General features: G+C 45.3%; 1 protein-coding gene across 5 annotated transcripts in view; it reads left to right on the forward strand.

The window, feature by feature from the left end:
• FHIP1A (FHF complex subunit HOOK interacting protein 1A) overlaps window positions 1-20,071 on the forward strand; it is a 349,320-nt gene that overhangs the window by 220,153 nt on the left and 109,096 nt on the right. For all 5 annotated transcript variants that reach the window (XM_069242647.1, XM_069242648.1, XM_069242650.1 and 2 more), the window contains 3 exons: window positions 5,981-6,148; window positions 12,381-12,460; window positions 15,162-15,343. In XM_069242647.1, coding sequence (XP_069098748.1) covers window positions 5,981-6,148; window positions 12,381-12,460; window positions 15,162-15,343 — 430 coding nt within the window. The remainder of the gene's footprint in view (window positions 1-5,980; window positions 6,149-12,380; window positions 12,461-15,161; window positions 15,344-20,071) is intronic.

A 20,071-nucleotide genomic window follows, 5' to 3' on the forward strand; every position in this document is an offset into this window, starting at 1 on the left:
TAATTGCCAAGATGGGCCTAGTTCTGACTACGTATCGCACTGCATAAGGGTGCTGGAGGGGGTAACAGTAAATGTCTCCCAAATGTGCATGCTACTGAGTTCACTTTAATGTGGTTGGGCTTAGTACTGCTAGAAATATTACTAAGTGTGATTTATGCCCAGCAGTTCATGATTTTTATGTTGTCAATTAATGTGTGTATTGAATACAAACTGTTTACTTACCACACAGGTGAAGTCTGTTTTGTGATGCTCAGTATGTTTATTGTGTGAGACGCTGTGCCAATGCTTTACACATTGCCTCTGTCATTAGCCTGACTTTTAAGGGCCAAGCTACCCAAGGGTGAGCGCAGGTTATACAGTGAGTGTAATCACAGACCCCTGACGGGAGTGGTAGGTTCTGCCTAGTTGGGGCCCTGCCATAGCCAACCAGAACATCCCACCTACAACAGGTGCCATGTACATCTTTACTCTGCCAACCATTTTTCTGTACACCATGTGCTCGATAAAAGTGTATGAGTGGGACTCATGTGCCGTAAGCTGCAGACTGCTTCACCACCAATTCAGGGGGCAGGAGAAAGTGGTCAAGATGACACACCGATTCTCAAATGCTGATGAAAACAATGGAAGTGGTGAGCCACAAAAACATTTATTCTAAGCAAGCCTGAAACAACACACTTACGTACTGCAGAAGCACTTAAAACAAATACTTGCATTGTCAATGACACAGTGTTCGACCTGCGTCCCATGGCGAAAAGCTGATGATACTGGCTATGTTTCCTGTTTCAACCCGGCGCTGCACCAAGTAGCTGTCAGGTCTTTCTTTAAAAGTGCATCAAGAGGGGAACTCTAAGCTGAGTTTTTGCACAACTCCATGGCTGCTGTCTGGGTTAGGCCTGTCGCAGTGTCAACAATAGAGGGCGAGGGAGACAGGCGTAACAGTGCATAAGGCAAATATCGCCTTCTGTCAATTGTGGGGGTTCCGACTCTTACCTGTTCTGTTTAGTGAGTGTCATCCGAGATAACTAGAAGACTGCTGGAGGTGAGGACACTTCCACCGATGAGAACCACCTGAGCAGTACTCTGCACTGATGAGGTGATAGTGCAATTAGTACCTGAATCACAGCAGGAGCAGCAGATGGCAAGCAGAGGGGCACTAATCAAAGCAAATTAAACTGTACTTGAACCATGCACCCCAGAATGAAGAGGAAGTGACGCATGCCAAGCACTGCCCAATAAGAAATCAGCAAATAAGAGCAACAATGATGAGAATGAATGGTAAGCTATGGGTGTGTTCCAAGCCCGTAACTGAACACTAGAGTCTCGCAAGTAGGAGTACATGTGCTAGCACATGCTCATGCAGGCTCAACCTAAAAAGGATGAGCAAATGCAACTTTAAGAAAAAGAGGACCAAAGCGTTAGTTGCTACTGCCAGAAAGTCATTAAAAGAAATACAAAAAATGAATTAATTAAAATCAACAGGACACAAGGGATGGAGATGCGGTAATGCGGAGAAGTGGGACTAGTAGAAAGTAAAAGATGAGCTGAAGTCCACAAGGGAAGTAATGGAATAGCTGTAGGGGGGGTAGTAATACGTGGGAGAGTGGTTGAGTGTTAAAGCAGAATAAGGGAGAGCAAGGAAACACATTCTCTCCATGGAATGCTGCACAACAAAATTTGTACAGTGATTGCAAGCAGTGGAAGGACACAAGTCATCCAGCCCTGAACACTGTAAAGAACAAATGCTCACGACACAGGAGAAATGTTGAATATGGAGGAAATCCAGTGAATAAGAAGCAGGGAAATTATATGGACAAGGAAGCCATTCAATCCAGAGTAGGAGGCTGACACATATTCCACTCTATGCATATATTTTAATGTATTAGAGACAATATGTTTTTGGCAAGAGACAGCTAAAGCTCTCTGTAGGTGAGACCTGAAAACGGGAGAGGTCATTTAGGGAAAGCATGTTGCTATCCCCATGTTGCCCTTTTAGAGACATAGCTGTCAGGGGTGAATCATGTGCAGTGGTGCCACAGCCCAGAGTTCCATGGGTCTCACTGCACCCCAAAACAGCTGTACTTTACTACCTAGCTTGAGGTCATAGGGGTATTATCCTTGCTTACACTAGTTCCCATGGCACCTGACTCCTTTTAGATTTAGCCAACCCAACTTCAGATCTATTAAACTTGTCTTAAGCTTTTGCTTGTTCTAGTAGCTGGTTGTGTGTGTTTGCTGCTAGTCACTCTTCGTGAGCATAATGCTGACTTCTGTTTTTCTTAAAACGTGGTAAAATGTACACTTGCCTGTCATTAGTTTACAGTGTGTGCTTTCACTTCTTGTCATGTGAATGGTGGCCAGAGGACTGACTTGAGCTTTTAGGCTCTTATTGGTTAATGAAGCCACTCACAAAGCTTGCCACTTAATTAGAAGAAGAAATATAAATATTTAAGAAACACTTCCTGCTTTAATCTTCACTTTTCATAGACTGCAGAGCAACCCACAACTTGTCTAAGTCAGCCAATGTATTCCTCATTTGTCAAGGACAGCAGAGTTGTCCCTTGCTCAGCTGTTTAGTGCATCAAGCAATGCAGACAGCAGAGGTTCCCTTCACCTGTCTCGGACAGCAGAACTACCCCTCACTGGTCACATGTAGAAGAATGTCTTACTGTGCTGATTGATCCCTGGCTCAGTGCAAGACTATTACATGTGTGCAAGTCTGTTCTTTCTGTCACCATCCATCTGGTGAAGCACTAGGACAGAGACCCTCGAAGGAAAGGAGTCACAAAGGGGAAGAGACCAGAGGAACAGGGTGCTTCAAAAGAAGGGAGTCACAAGAGACCAAGAGCTGAGGAACAGGGAGTTTCAAAAGAATGGAGTCACATGGGATAGGTAGCTGAGGGACAGGAGTCTTCAAAAGAAGGGAATCACGAGGGACAGACCGCCGAGGGCTGGAGTCATAAGCGATAGGAAGATGATGGACGGGTAGCTTCAAAAGAAACTAAGTTAAGAGGGACAGAAACTCAATGGAAAGGGCGCTTCAATAGAAGGGAGTCAAGGGAGATAAAGAGCCAAGGGACAGAGGGACCTTCAAAAGAAAGAAGTCACAGATGACAGAGAGCTGAGGGGCCTTCAGCTTTGAAAGAAAGGTGACACTGGGACAGGTAGCTGAAGGATAGGGGGCTTCAAAAGAAGGGAGTCAGAGAAGACAGAGAGCAAAGGAGCAGAGAGCAAAGGAGCAGAGAGCTTCGGAGAAGGGAACCCCTAAAGATAGTGTCTGATGGATGAGGGAATTACAAACAGACACAAAACGATGGGTGCAGGGCTATCCCTTGCTATGCTGATTGGTCCCTCATACAATAAACTAAGTACAACTATGCCAAACTTAACACAGAAAACAGCTACCTCTTACTAGCAACAGAAAGCAGAGCTAGCCCTCACCTGGTACGTAAAGAAGAACTTCTTATCCATGGTTAGGTACATACCTTCGTTCAGTCTGCTTGTCTACATCCATTCATCCCACTGGGACATGGATGTGGAGTTACTTTCATATTGTTTAGGGTCAAGGGCAACATGTTTTCATGTTTATTTTGTCCTTGGGACAAGTAGGCCCAACCCCCTGCAGCACAAACCCCTTTGGCTGTCAGTTTACAGAGAAGGGAACTGTCTGCAACTGAGGTAATGTGTGTCTGTATGTTAATGCTGTTGAAACTTTTATTTATGGTTCATTAATGAAAAGCCTTCATTATTAGGGTGAGCGCTGTAAATATATGTTTTAAGTTCACACTGCACTACTGACAGTGGTTCCAGTAAAAATAAAAAAATAAAGTGTACACACATTTGAAAACTTTAACACTATAAAGCTCCCAGAATGCTCTCTGCTTAGATGCAATTGTTTGCAAAAGCTTGTAAGCAAGAGTAATGATTCTTTGCTTTCAAAATAAAATGTTCAGAAAAAAATGCAAGTAGAAAAAAAACCTTTTTGCTACTATGAAAGTTTAGGGTTTGTTTCTTTGAAGCGTCACTTAGTAAAATGTGTTGATGCATGCTACTATTTCCAAAAAATATTCCTCATGGAGAATCAGTGTAACTATTTTCAGCAAGATTATGGGAAGCATGAAAATAAACAAGCACTGGCAAAGCCAACCAATCTGACATTTTTTGTGAGTCTTTTGGTTTTGTCAATTTGTGTCTTGTTTTGACATGGCTTTTGTAACACTTCATTGTTGTAGGAGCTGCACCAACAAACACGGGCAAAAAGAAAAAAAAAGTTTTTGGTCTCAAAAAGCACACATAGCCACCAGTGGCTTAACAAAGGCCCCTCAGCACAGCACCTTCCCTGAGTGAGTCTGGAAGGGAGTGGCCTCCATGTTCTTTGCTGGGGGCCCCCTCCAGTTTCGTTACGCCACTGATTGCCACAGTAGTTTCTGGCTACTTTGCGTGCCAATATGCTCCTTGTGGAAGAACAGAATGAAAGCCAGGTGATAGAGAAAAAGAAGTTTGATACAAACAAAATGTCTTTGTTAACGCCAGACCTAAGTAGGGACGCAATTCTTAAAGAAAGTCACAAAAGTGCACCCATCGTATACGTGTTTGAATTAGTGGCTTTCATTAATTCACAACAACTTACAGAAGTAGACCAGGAAATCGTACTCCTAGAAAATATTTGTGGACTGTGTTTTAGCACGAGAAAATATGCATGTGTGAAATCTATTGAGCGTTTACAAGTTCACTTTCCCTCCAACCACTTTTTTCCCAAACCTGGAGGAACTTCGATTTCTGCCATTGTTAGAAATTAATTTCCAACCTTTGTGTTTATGGGAAAAGATTAGAGAAGAGCTGGTGAAAATCCTTAAAACATGCAAGTTAGTAGGTTTGCAGGCTCAAAGGTATTCGAGCCCTGGAAATATTGCTTACTGCTTCTTCCAGACCCAGTATGTAGATCTGCAAAAAGGTGGCAAAATAAGGAAACTGCTATAGTAGGGATTGGAATTGCAAGTATTCGAGCCCTGCTATAGTAATAGCCTTGGCATAATCAGAGAGGCTGTTATCAGCGCTCTTACATAATGAGATTGCTACCATCATTTGTCCCCACACCACATGACACCAAAGGGGCAAGTTGATTTTTTTACAGGACAGGTAGATTTAAGAAGCAACCTGTCCCATGGACAAGTAAATATTTTATTAAATTTCACATCCCTGGGGACATGGGCTCAAGGACATGGACTCGTGAGAGGAAAGGAGACATTGGACAAAGAGCCTTGGGTAAGGGGAATTCCAGAGATAATGACCTTGGAGGGACTGGGAAAACAAAAAGATAGGGATGCAAGGGTGGCAGGGACAGTTCAACTCTCAGAGTCACTATAGGTTGGGGAAAATCCAGACAATGCCAGGTATGATGACGTGGGGACAATAGACTTGAGAATCATAGAAATAGGGCAAGGAGACACATTTACAAGTAGAAGGAGAAATATGGACCCAGGACAACACTGAGCTCTTTAGAGCCTAGGGTAAGGATAGTCTGTCTTAGAACAGACTTGGAAGAATCAGATACACTGCAGTGTGAAGGCTGGCACACAAACACTTAGGTCCCCTTGAAATGGCACAATATCCTCTGCTTGAGATGGGCCCCATGACCCACCCGTTCTGCCCGGCAGGATAACCTATGATGACACCTGAGAACTTAAGGCGCCAAATGAGCTCGGAACTAACAAAGGCTGCACTGTGAAAAGAAAAAGACACACACATATAACATGATAATTTTGCTGCTTGGGAAATAGCTTTTTAAACTCGATCATTGTGCAGGCCTGGTTTAGTTACTTGTTTACATTTGGGCTTGAGGGAAAACATACACGCTAGAGTGGAAATAAACTTAATTTTATGATAATAGGGCTAATATTGTTTTGTTAGCATGAAAAGCCAGTCAGCGCGAAACTGCTTAATTATTTACAGTGTGTGCTCATTACCGTGTGCTTGAATGTAGGTCACGGTGGAGGAGGTGATGACGACGACGGCCTACCTGGACCTGTTTCTGCGTAGCGTCACGGAGCCGGCTCTGCTCAAGATCTTCCTCCGCTTCATTCTCCTCTATCAGTACGAGAACGTGCACATCCTGGACACCCTCGTCAGCCGCATCAACACGCCCTTTCGGGTAAGGTGGCCACAAATCGACAAAGGGGGCGCTAATTAGGGGGCCGCCAAATGGTAGCAACTACTACCACTGCTCTGCCCCTGCGTCCCCTGGTCTTGGGGGCCTTCGATGCAGCAGTAGTGACTGATTGTAAACCGGGTGTTGCCTACTCAGTTTACTTTTTGCGTTTTCCTCACTCTCGTCCTTTCGGTAGCCCTCAGCGGGGCCAAAAGAGGCCGTTGAGGAGCAAAGGAAGACGCGAGAAGCTAAGAATGTGAAGTGATCCGGGGAGCGGGAGGAGAGTCATAGTATGTGTGGTGTCCCTTCCGCCACCCCTAACAGTTATGTTGTTAGACGTCCATGGCGAACTGAAAGAGGTTTCTGTCGTTTATTAGAGATTATTAATGCAGGTGGGTAATGAGAGGCTCGTACAGCACTGCAAGATGAAGAGACATGAGAATGAAACCCAGCTTTTGTGCATGTCAACTTTTCCAGAGTCCGTTTTATCACACATTGCATTACATCTACATTCAAAGGCTCTCGAATTACACAGGGGACTCCAGATTATGTTTTAGCTTTCTCTCGCTTAAATTTTAAAATTTGCTCCATTCCAGTGCATGTCAGTGGTTGTATAGAATCCCCTCGATTTTAATTCTCGCTCCCTCCTGGAAGTACCAAGCTGTTGGCATCTATGCTTTACATCTAGTTGTTGTGTTTGGTTCTAGTACTGAGCAGAACAGTAGGGAGATAGCGGATTACTCGCCCTACAGTAGGCCTTTATCTGTTAAGAAAGTGCTTTCATGAGCAGATAGATGCCCAATCATAATCTTAGTCTTCCTTACGTCACTTCTTGACTTTAGTCTTCTCATCAGGCAGTCGGAGGTAAAGCAACTTGGCAGAGGAATAACCTTAACTTTTCTGTTGCAAGTTTCCTCATCAGGTCTTTTCCTCACAATCTCTGTCTTTTAGATAGGGGTATGAGAGAAACAATTACCACCCATCGTTTCTCTAGTACTCATAGGACAGGCACACAAGCATAGTGTGAAACACTTTTGATACCACATCCACCTGTACTGAGCACCAGGTTCAGGCGGCTGGGTCTTGTAAAGCAGATAGAGCCCAAATTATTTAAAAATGAAACTAAATTAAACAAATACCATGCTCCCATACTATAATAAACAACAACAAATGAATTAAAAAACTAAAATGAGAATCTGATAGGGACTTCTATTTGCAGATTCCTTACCTTTGAATCTCCCCAGGCATCAGACTGGATCCATCTGAAGATTTCAGTAAGCAGTACCCTTGCGCACCGTTAGGTGGCGTCAATCGGCTCCACGTCCGTCGTTGGTGTTGTCTGCATCAATATGATGTCAAAGCTCCTATATAGGCACCACCAGGCGTGCTTTCATCAGTACTTTTTTTCCACGCCAGCAAACACTGAGCCACAGAAAGCTACCCCTCCTTTCTCAACTTTTTATTGAGAATTTTTTGTTTTCTACTGCTGGTGCATCGAGGATGTCATCCAGAAAAACTTGCTTAAAGCCCTGTGGATTCTGTCATTGGGCAATGTCCGTGACGGATCCGCACTTCATGTGTTTTTGTTGCCTGAAGCACAACGACAACCCGAAGTTGTGCTCCGAGTGCTGGGCTACACATCCAAAGGCTTTGAGGGAGCGGGTCCCTAAAGCTGTTGGCGGCCTGACGCTTGACTCTGCGTAATATGAGATCTCAGTAGAGAGAAAGGTCCCGGGATCGGTCGCGGAGTCTTCCATCTCTGACGTCCCACTCCAAGTCCTCGGGCCGATCAGGTAAGTCGAGGCATAAGAAGTCCTAGCAGTTGAAGCGTTCTTTCACCTCTCCTTGTCTGTCGGCCGACGAGATGAGGGAGTGTTGACATTCTAGAGCTCGCTCTATGGAGCCTGTGCCAGTGCCGACTCCATGCATCTTCGAGTTTCAAGGAGCTGGAGTGACACCTGCCGAACTCAGAGAGTTTTAAGAACTATATGCCTGATTTTTGGGCAGCCCAACACTGCTGGATCGCCGTTATACCCCACACAGTCAGAAGGGGCCCCTTTGGCTTTTGTTCTCGCAGCTTCGGCCTCAGCGCCACTGGGCACCTAAGGTTGCAGTCCTGGATCCGGACCAACATCAGTACCACCCTGACCTTCCACGGCGCTGGTGCCGATGCTCCAGATGCCGTCGGCGCCCATGGGTGCCGCCATCCCCACTGTGATCACCAACTCCGAGACAGAGCTGGATGGGCATCGTATGATGCAGACTTTAATGCCAGCAGGAGCCTTGCCTCCTAGATTGGATCCTGAGCCCTTTTAATATGGGTTTGGCCAGTACTGTAACAAAGGCCCCTGCAGCCTTTGCGGTGCGGCGCACCGAGCTCCAGTGGGCCCCCTCAGCACAGTACTCTGGTCTGGGAACTCCTGAGTGAGTAGGTGGGTGGGCCTCCATGTAGTGTGCAGGGGGGGCCCCTCATGTTTTGTTTTGCCACTTGGTTAGGTTTCAGGGATGAATGGGAGGGGTCATTGGACCCTTTAAAATACCAGCCCCATGAAACTATGGACTGGTGTGAAGACTTGGGTGAGGTCAGCGGTCTGAATACTTCTCCAGATATTGGCATGCTTTCTCCCCATGTTGTGGCTACGGAGGAGAGAGCGTCTTATGCTATGGTGGTGAGAAGAGAGGCTGAGGTCCTGGAACTTCAACTGCTTTCAGTGGCCGTGAAGACTAATCTCTTCACAGAGGTGCTACAACCAGGAGTTTCCACCTCAGAACCCCTGCTCCCGTTTAATGAGGCCCTCACAGAAGTTCTACTGGGTGCCTGGTCCAAACCCAGCACAGGGGCTCCTGTGAACAGGTCGATTGCCTGCTGCCATCGCTCCGCACCAGGCAACCCAAATTTCTTGACGCGACACCCCACCCCTGAGAGATTGGTGGTCCAAGTCTCTACATCCCAGTGCACGTTCCCTTCTGCTTCCCTAGATAGGGAATCAAAAAGGTTGAACTCACTTGGAAAGATGATGTTTTCTTCCACCAGACTTGTATTGCAGTCCATGAACACCTCATGCCTTTTGGGCCATTATTCCCACACTCTGTGGGACATGGTTGCGCAGGTGCTGCCACAGGTCCTGGAGGAGGCCTGGGTTGTATTCTCTGAGAGGCACTGGGGAGTTCACAATTCGTTGAAGACCGGACACAATTGACTCGCAGAACGGTTTCATAGACAGTGGCCCTGAGGTGCCATACCTGGCTGAGGATGTCTGGCTTTTCAGGGGATGTCCAAGCTTCCTTGATGGAGACAAGGCAGACTCAGCGATCAAGTGCATCAAGAATTCTTGGGCTACTGCCAGGTTGTCATTGGACCTCGTGGTGGCCCCTGTCCTCTTTCAGTCTGTCTTTTGCCCCTTTCGTGGCTACAGAAGGGGTCTCAAGCCAAGTCCATTTCCGACCAGCCACCGTGCTGGGTATGCTGCCCAGCCTCTGCGTGGCTGAGGATGCAGGATCCAACAACCTCGTGGATCAGGTGGCCAGCGGCCAGAGAGGGTTCCTGTGCCAGAAGTAGGTCATGGTTGCTATTCCTGCTACTTTCTGGTCCCCAAAAAGGACAAGGGCCTCTGCCCTATCCTAGACCTTTGGTCCCTCAATTTCTTCCTCAACAAGAAGTTCAAGATGCACACCTTGGCTCAGGTTCTATCTGCTCTGGACCCAAGAGACTGGATGGTAGTGTTGGATTTTTCATATTCCCCTCATGCCTCCGAACCAACATTACTTGCGATTCACAGTAGGCCCGGAGCCCTTTCAGTTCACCATGCTCCCCCTTTGGCCTTACCAGTGCCCCTCGGGTGTTCACCGAAGTTATGGCGGTGTTTGCAGCTCATCTGCGGAGATCAGGGTTTTCAGTCTTCCCCTAGCTCAATGACTGGCCGTTGAAGGCGGGTTTGCCCCAGGCTTTCGTCTCCCATCTCCAGATTACAACAGACCTTTGCATTTTCTGGGGTTTACTATAAACCTGCCAAACTTACACCTGGCTCCCTCTCAGATGGTCCCTTTCACTGGAGCTGTTCTGGACACAGTGAGTTTCAGGCTTATCCTCTCGAGCAGCAAGTCAAGAATATTCAGGTTATGATCCTGATGTTTCAGCCTCTATCCTGGATTTTGGTAAGAATGACTCTAAGACATGGTTAGATCTGTTAACCTCAGCACAGAATGTGTAATTTCAGCAGTTTTGCATGTTGGAGTTTCCAAGGTGGCAGTTGCTCGGAGATGCTTTTCATCTCGACTCATCTCGAGGCCTCCTGTACACCTTTCCACCCATACCACTTCTGTCCAGAGTTCTCAGGAAGATCAAGAATGACCGGGTTCAAGTAATTCTAGTGACTCCGAATTGGGCACAGAGACTCTGGTATCCCGAGCTGTTCAGCATGTCCATCGATTCTTCGATCAGACTGCCCCTTTGGGAGGATCTTCTCTTGCAGCAGCAAGGAAGCATTGTGCACCCGAACCATCCTTCTTGTGTGGAGATTGAGGGGCAACAGTTCACAGCTTTTGACCTTCCTCTTGAAGTCTGTCATGTAATCTTGGCAGCAAGGTGTCCCTTCACCAAAATGTATATGCCTGTTAGATGAGATTTGTGGTATGGCGCACAGACAAATCATTTGACCCCCTTGCTGCCCCTCTCTCTGAGGTGCTGCTGTTCATCCTTTCTCTCGCCTGACAGGGCTCTGCTATGGACACTCTTAAAAGTTTTTTGTCTGGTATTTCTGCTACTTTGAGGTTGCCCAATCAACCTTCTTTGTTTAAGACCCCTATTGTACATAGGTTCCTCAAAGGTCTTACTCACCTCTTTCCTCTATCCCCATTCATTATGCCAATGGGATATGAATTTGTTTTTGACATCTCTGATGTGCGTTCCTTATGAGTCGCTCCACCATTGTCCTTTCAGGGTTTTTACTTTGAAAACAGCCTTCTGTGTGGCCATTACATCTGCCTGTAGGGTGAGTGAGCTGCAGGCATTGTCATCTAGGCTGCCCTACCTTTCCATCCAACTTGACAAAGTGGTGCTTCGCACTAGGGCCACCTTTCTGCCAAAAGTTGTTACGTCCTTTCATGTAGGCCAATCCATCACCCTGCCTATTTTTTTACCCCCCCCCTCCCCCCGCCATCCTTCTAAGGAAGAGGAGAGCCTCCACTGCATGGACCCAAAAAGATTTTTGGCATTCAGCCTTGATCGTGCAAAAGAGTTCTGGGTGGATGACCAACTTATTGTAAGTTATGTGGGGGCGAAGAAATATCGGGCAGCACAGAAGTGGACCATCTGTAGATGGGTCGTACTCTGCATCAAGAACTGCTACGCACTGGTCAAAAAGCAACCCGTTGAGGGTTTTCATGCTCATTCTGTCCGAGCAAAAGCTGCGACTACTGCATTAGCATACAAAGTTCCAGTTCTTGACATCTGTCACGCAGCAATGTGGGCTTCTCTGCACACTTTTACCAAACACTACTGCCTAGACAGTCAGGTCGGTAGGGATGGGCATTTTGCACATTCATCCTGCAGGATTTTCTAATATGAACTTGGTTCGCAGTCCCACCTCCGGGGATGGTATTACTTGGGTATCTATTCAAGGTAAGGAATCTCCAACCAGAAGTCCCTATCAGATGAACAAGTTACTTACCTTTGGTAGCGCTTTATCTGGCAGAGACAATATTTAGTTGCAGATTCCTTAAGGACCCACTCATCCCCCTTACTCTGCGAACTGATTTCTGGGGACAGGGACTCCCCTTTCAGGGCCTTAGTTTTGATGCAACAATAGTCAGTTTCTTTATGGCTCTGCACTTGTGGCATTGAAAGTTGTGAAACTGACATCAGCGAACCGATGTGGTGCCTATATAAGAAACGCAATGTCGTATCCGACGTGGACACGTCAAAGACAGACACAAAGTCAATCAACGCCACTTATGGTGCCCAGAGGTACTGCTCACGAAAATCTCCAGATCCAGTCTGATGCCTGGGGTAAATTCAAAGGTAAGGACTCTGCAACTACATATTGTCTCTACCAAATAAGGTGTTATCAAAGGCAAGTAACTTGTTCAACCTCAAGATTCACCAAATTAGAAAAAACTCACCCAATGCATATTTTTCCTAGTTTCCCCGAACCTCCCCGAAGTGTCCTTTCCCCACAAAAAATAAACGTTATTGTTTCAAGGTTAAAGTCTACAAATACTTATTTTTCCTTTCTAGCTCTGCGTTGTCTCATTGGCCTTGTTCAGGACCCTCATTGGCTTACATTGTGAAGATGTCATGTTACAATTACTCTTAAGGTAAACACACTTTGTCCCCCAAACCTTGTGCACAAACCTCTTTGGTAAAACATTGCCTCTTGATTTAATTCTGTAGAAATCAGTGTCATGCATGCTTTCATGTTTATGGTTTTAATATGTACACTCCAGAAATTAAAGGAAAATAGTTATGGAGCTGTTGATAATTTCTGTTGAATGTGTTTGTGTTATAATTGGCATCTCTTGTAACATGTTCTGTTTTTCCTTTTTGCATTTACTGTATTTAATTTGGAGAGTGTGGCTTTGTTACTTTTTGAATGTTTAAATGTTTCTCTTACCTTGGCAAATATCCAGCCGGAAAAAATATGTGAATTCTAAAAAATGATAGTAATTCAATCAAGATGTGGACGATAGCTACAAAGGAATGCTACATTATGTTTTGTGTTTTTTCTTATAGATGCATAAGTACTAGTAGGTTTTTCAGTGATATAATATAGCAGGCATTTTATTGGTTCAGCCAGTAATTATGTAGTCAACTGCCAGATAGTTAGCTGAAGATTCGATGGTTATGAATCTACCCATTGCCATTTTGGAGGGAGTTTCCAAAAGAAGTAGACCAACACTCAAGTGTCTATCACATTTTCTTAACCCACAGCATGGGGAGTTTTAGAAACCTAATTGATAATCAGAAGAGACCAAATGGTAACTAGATGAGAAACAGTAGTAGAGCAGTGATTTCTAGGAAAGATGCCTATTCGCAGTGTTCGCAACTGCTTAGAAAGTTAAATAATATTAACAGATTATTAAACAGTATATAAACAAAGAACAAAAAATACATTAAATGTTCTGTAAATGGGAAGGAATTTGGAATTAGAGGTTGAAAATTAAGTTCATATCCTCAGACTGATTTGCGGGAGCAGTGCAAATGCATCAAGCAGAACATAGAGCCTGATTTACATGTTGGTGGTAACAGTCCTGCCATTGAATTTTCAACTGAAAATCCGACCACCGCCATGACGGTCCACCCGCCGTATTTAGATGTTGGCAGTCCCATACACGAAAACCAGCATTCCAAGAACCACTCTGCCAAGAAACATCACCCGTGCTGATTGCGGGAGAGAGAAAAGTTGATGATGGCGGACCCCAGCCACACTTCCCGCCGTGCAGATTTGGATGTGCCTTACCGGCAAGAAAAAAGTGACAGTCCGGCCTCCACTTCTGAGTTGGCAGATTGGGGGGAAAAGGGGAAAAACTCAAAAAATTTCCCCATTCCACCTCTGTCTTTGACTGATCATGACTGCATAGCCCCTGCCGTCACTGCTGCCAAGACCCACAAAGAAAACACAACCCCCGTTGCCTGACTCGAAGGCAGGGTCACCGCATTTCCAGGGTACGTTGGGTGGGCACTGCACCGGAGGTCCGGATCACTGCAGGAATATACATATCACAGTACTTTTTTTAAATCACTGTGACATCCATATGTTGGGGAGACAATTGTGTCACACATGGCAGACACTGGCACAACACACATATTGCAGACATACACAGCTGTCAGTTTGGTGTCATCATCCATTGCAAAATGAATGCTGGCACTACAATGAAGGTCCACTCACAACGATGCACAACGATGTCCATGTCTGCGCATTGCAAGGGGACCTGTGTGGGTAGAGTTGTGCTATCTGTTGGGTATGTGAGTCAGTGTGTGTGGATTGGGTGTTTGAGGTGGAAGAGCTGGAGTGGGTGGGGTGGTTGTGTGTGTGTGTGTGTCTCTTGTGTGTAAAACTGATGTTGTTGTGGCTGTTGTGTTGCAGTGTAACACATTCAGGTGAGTTGTTATGTGTGTAGTTGTGCTTTTGTGTGTGTGTTTGCGTAGCCGAGTGTGTAGGCATTTTGGTTGGGTCTTGTGTGATGGAGTGTCAATGGGGTGTGTATGGTGTGTCGTGGATGTATGTCAGTGTGTGTTCTTAGCATGTATAGGTCGTGTTGTGTTGGAACTGTAAGGGATTCTGGTGTGTACATGGTGTGTTATGTAGTGCAGTGGAGACTCATATGGCTAGGGGACATTGCGTGTGTGTCAGTTACCTCTATTCCATAGCCCTTGCCATTGTATGAAGTCCATTGGGTCCCTCTGCCATCTCCCTCTATCAGCAATCCACTGCTTGCAGAGCTGTAACAAACACAGCAGGCAGAGCACCTTTGACTTGACCGTCGTTTGGAGCCCACAACCGATGCGGCTTGTGGTAACACTGCCAAGATCTAAATCAGGCCAATAGTATTGACAATGAGTGGCCTCAATTGAACTTAGATAAACTCCAACCTTTCTATTGAAATGAACATTTTGATTTTTAAATTTTTTTAAAATTTGTTTTTGAATATTTAATAATTTGTGCATTTCTTTGATCAGTGGTTGTGTCTGTATTTTGTGTATTGTTTTGCAGTTCAGACATCGAAATTGCTTAGGTCCTGGACCCTGGCTTCCAGTGGTGATTCCTTGGGGGCTCCCAAATTGCAATAATAATTCAGTGGGCCCCCTGATTCCAGTAGTGATTAAGTAGGGGTCTAGAGATGTCAAAAGGTTAAGAACAACTACCCTAGTCTACTGCTCTGAAGTGGAGATAAAATAAAAGATCAGACAACAATTGAGAGATGTAGCAGATAGTGGGGGATTTGTGACAGCAGTCTAAATAATGCATTCCTCCACTCTGAGAATGTGTGCCTAACCTTTGATGTCATGCTTTCGCAGGTACCTCATCCCCTGTAATCATATGATGCTGAGCCAGCGGTGGGCAGTGAGAGAAAGGGACTGTTACTCGGTGTCAGCTGCTAAACTCCTGGCTTTGACTCCTGCTTGCTGCTCCAGTGGAATTACGCTAACTCTTGGAAGCCAGGAAAGGGATTATATATTATGGTCAAAAGTCAATACAGGTACAAGCACATATCACTTTCTTTTCAAAGGGACTGTTCAGATTACAGCTACAGGATGAGATTTTATCTTCTAAAAATTGGTGTGAAATTTCATAATAAATTTAGTATTTGATTGTATAATAAAAATAGCGTGTAGAGGCCCTAATTATATTGGTTTCGTATGTCCTTTAGTTTTACTAGCTAAATCTTCTGAAATGACAATTACTTTACAAATAGAATCTAGTTAATAGGCAAAGTTATTTAGTTCAAATTACAGCTTTTATTAATTAAATGGTGTGGAATAACATGTCCCCTTGATGGCCATGCTTAAATGCAGCTTGCTTGTTCTGTACCTTGTGAGAGATCCCTTTGCCCTGGCTCCTGATACCAAACAAAACACTCAGAAATATCACTGAAAATGCCTGTCTGAATATTCGGGTCTACCTTGGGAAGGAGCATATTTATTTCAGCTCTTCCATGACCACCATAAATATGGCAATTCTGTATCCCCTCTCTTCCCTCTTTTCATGTCACAGCATTATAAAATATTTTGGATAGCTGTGTCCTAGTTGGTGCATATAAAAGGCTGGCTGGCCATCTTCCCTACTCTCATGCCATAGACTAGCTTCTGCTCTATAATGTCCAACAAAAATCCAACTGCATCCTCACACCTTTGCTGAACGATATCTAGGCATATTTCTTGTCCAGTGGACTGGGGATTCATTCATGAGCTATAAAAACATTATCCTCCTAGCTGCCATTTGCTTTGTGGTATGAGGACACCAGCCCTTCTGCTTCCGAAGCTAACCTTGAAATTCTCATATATGAGATCAGGCATTGTCAATAGAATGTTCTGTCTGGAATGTGCTGTACCGTGGACATAATGTTTAATCTGAAATTCTGTATAATCAATGCCACAATTGCTTCAAAATGTAAACAACTGCCTTGTTGTACATTGCAATCAACACTCTGGTTAGCCCAAGCTGTTCCTTGCAGATATGCAGCTACCCTCAGCCTTATCATCACTCCTGCAGCTCCTTAAGCCAATTTCCTCTGACAGTGCCTATTAAGCCACATCCACTACCCTATGCTCAACACTCAGCCCCCTCTGATTCACCCAGGTGATCTCAGCCCTCCTCTTGGCTGAGAGGAGCAGTAGGTGTAGAAATTTGTAAGCCATATTTCAGCCTTTAGGCCGGAGAATGTCCCCCAACAGGCATACCACGGGGTCCGGGGCCACAGGCACACACACCACCCCACTTGCTTGAGACGTCACTTACAGACAGAATGCGTGTACCTTCGGGCAGTCCCATGTTAGATGTAAGAAGGTGGCTATAGGTGCGGAGCACCAGCTGCAATCCAATGGTCAACCGGGATCCATCCTATGAAGCATCACAGGCGTAACATCAGTGTGGTGTAAAAATCTTAAAGCAAATACGTTTGAACCTAGAATTACTAGATACTGTTTTCACCAGGGAACACATTCTAGCCCATCGCACATCTTCAAGTTGTACCCCGAGGTAACCATTCCAGGCCTCCCTTTCTAGGGATGTGACCGACCTATGATCTGTTGTCTTAGCTTTGTATAAGAAGGAGACTAGATCCCTGCCTCCTCCCAACTCTAAGAGGCCCCTAAAGGTCTGCAACAAGAACAGGGCTGCAGGGTACATGGGCAACAATTCTCGCACAATGGTTGAAATACTGGTATATTGAAGGAATTGTGCCAGCCACACCTGAACGGTGTCCTGCGTAGCCTCAAATGTGATGAATTATTTGTTGGGGAACAGATCTCCCAATGTTTCGCAGCCTCCTGACCTCGAGCCTGAGAGGTCCACTGATTCAGTAAGAACCCGAAAAGCCATCCGGACCAGAATACAAAATCCTGGGTGAAGGGTGCTTTCCCCAAAATCACCCGAACAGTACGCTGATGCATTATGATGTAAAATGTAGGGGGTGAGATCATCACTCCTACTCCCTGACATCAAAAGTTGTGCGAGTAATGTAGCCTTCGATGTATCCATCAAGAGGGATTGCTTCCATTTACCCTCTGCTGCACACCAGTGAGCCGCGTGCTCGAGCTGCGAGGCTAAGTAGTATTGCTCTAAGTTGGGAACCGCTAAGCCCTCTCTCATCCAACGGTCAGAACAAGGAGGCCCTTGCTACTGTGCTTCCTCCTCCAACCGCGATGAGCGTGTTAAGAAGGCTGCGTAACTGTCGAAATACAGCCCAAGGTAGAATATTGAAAGCATGTTGTATAGTGTGTAAGCATCTCAGCAAAAATACGCAATTTGAAATGGCCACCAGCTTATAAGAGACACAGGGCCATATGTACGAACAATTTTTCCCATAGACACAGAATGGGGAAAAACCGTTGCTACATCTGGCCCATAGAGAGGAAGTTCCAAAATCACACAGAGGAACTAAGGTCCTCTGTGACACGTTTGATATTATACTGGTGTGCTTCTGTGGTGAGTGTCCTACCATCATCCCCAGCTACCGAAATGTATCTGTTTCCCAGCGGAGGGGTACGGAAGTAGCTATGTCACGTTTAGTCAGTGCAATCAGTGGGAGCACCAGGGATTTCCTATGATTAATCTGCAGTCCCAACAGTTCACCAAATGCAGTAAAGTGGAATAACAAAAGGGGAAAAGACTGCTGCAATGTTGAGAGGTAAAAGAGCGTATCATCAGTTTACAGGGACATCAGATGAGTGTTATCTCCCACTTTTATACCCCAGTTCGACATGACCTGTCGGATCTGTACAGTCAAGGGTTCTAGTGCAATGGCAAACAGGAGGGGAGAAAGTGGACAAACGATGGGTACTGCTGCTCACCTCCCACGATACCGAGCAGTGCCGACCCACCTGGACCCTGGTGGTGGGGCGTGTGTGTAACAGGCACACCGAGCACAAAACTGTTCCCCAAATCCCCTGGCCTTCAACACACTCATGAGATAATGGCAGCTAATAGCTTGAAACGCTTTTACGATGTCTATGGAGACCAATACCAGCTCATCCACCCGACCTTCCACCTTGTGCATAATGTGCATAAGTCGTCACAGATTTATAACGGTACTGTGCCCGGTAATAAAACCGCATTTGTCAGTTTGTATGAGCTCTGTGATTATGGGGGCTATGGTTCTAATATAATATTTCCTGCCAGATTTATGTCTTTCTCATGTTGCAGGCATAGCATAGCATAGCAACAGGTACATATCCCATCCCATTTCCCCCAGTTTCAGGTTGTCACTGTGAGGCACATTCACCCGGCTCCTACTCTACACCCGGACAGGGATCAGAAATTCAAACTCCTGTAGGCATGTACCATCACATCATCCTAACCACCTTTCAGGTCATCTATTCTACGCTGGTCAGTCACCCCCAATGTGACAGTGATTAGGAAACTTCAGTTTACCAATAGGCTTTCTTGTCAAGTGCCTGACCATTGATTTTTAAGGAACAGGATAAAAAAACTTTCCAACAGCCCATCGATATTATTCAGTAAGGACAAAACTCAGGTTGGAGCATTAGAAACTGAAAGCAGGGCCAAACAAGAAGTGAAGAAATAGGGAACCTATCAGTGAGGTTTAAAATTTAAGAGATTGAGACAGTCGAAGAAAACGGTCTCTAAAGAAAGAAAGAAAGCCATTTGAATAGAAAGACCAGTCAGATATGGGGAAACATTAGAGAGACTGAGCAGAGGAACCATTAGTGAGGGAACAAAGACATGGATTTGGGTGGAAAAGAATAGAGTAAATAAATACTGTAGAACATAGAAGAGGTGTGGGGAGCCAGGCTGGGGGGGGCAGGGAGGCTCAACATTGGGGCTTTCAGTGGATCTGATCTTAAAACGAGACCTATCAGTGACACCCAGGACCCTAATCTGATCAGTCACTCACTATTACCCCAATTCCTGGACAAGTGAATTCTCTCACACTGTGCAACACTAACCACCTTACCCAAATGGCCTGCTTAGACTTCAATAAAAGAAGCAACAATTGAGACAACAATTCAAAGTAACCTTTGAAGTGTTCATGCTCCATCGGAGTCCAGAGGTTTTCTAGGCCAGATTGCCACTGACCACCAGAACCCATCTAAGAGTTAGTGATCTAGGCAGGATAGCTTCACATTTACGATCAAGGCAAATTTCTGGGCTGCTGGAAGTGTGACCAGAGCATTTGATCTCCCCCATAGGGTGACCTTGGAGATCAATGTTACTCAGTGTATTGCAGTGTACTGTGTAATCAACAAAACACATTTGGGGTCCTATCTTTGCTCCTAAAGTTAATTTCCTACTGCCTTTCTCTGCTGTCCCTGATTTAGCTGTCCCACGTTTCCTGTTCTCTTTTATAACTATATAGCTGTGGCTGGTTACTGATCGATTCCATGTGATTGCGTTGTTCTGCTGTATCTGAGTCCCAGACCCTCTAGCATCTAAGAATGGACTGTTTGACACTGACAGCTGAAGGGTACCAATTATACAAAAGTGTGTTGTCTATCCAATGCGCGTGCAATAGTGACTGAGGTCCCTGACACCAGGATATTGCCTATTTACCAGGAGTGACCAGGACCCAGAGAAAAGCCTGTACGCTTGCAATACCACGAGGGGTGCCTAGGTGCTAAAGTACACAGATAGCACCATTCAATCTTAAATTCAATGTTTCTCATATTTTGTAAGTGATTCAGTTAACAATTAAAACAATATGAAATTAAGCAGAGAGCCACGTGATGCCTGCTCATCCCACAGTGCA

Source organism: Pleurodeles waltl, chromosome 1_2 (genome assembly GCF_031143425.1).
Source record: "Pleurodeles waltl isolate 20211129_DDA chromosome 1_2, aPleWal1.hap1.20221129, whole genome shotgun sequence".
NCBI classification, from domain to species: domain Eukaryota; kingdom Metazoa; phylum Chordata; class Amphibia; order Caudata; family Salamandridae; genus Pleurodeles; species Pleurodeles waltl.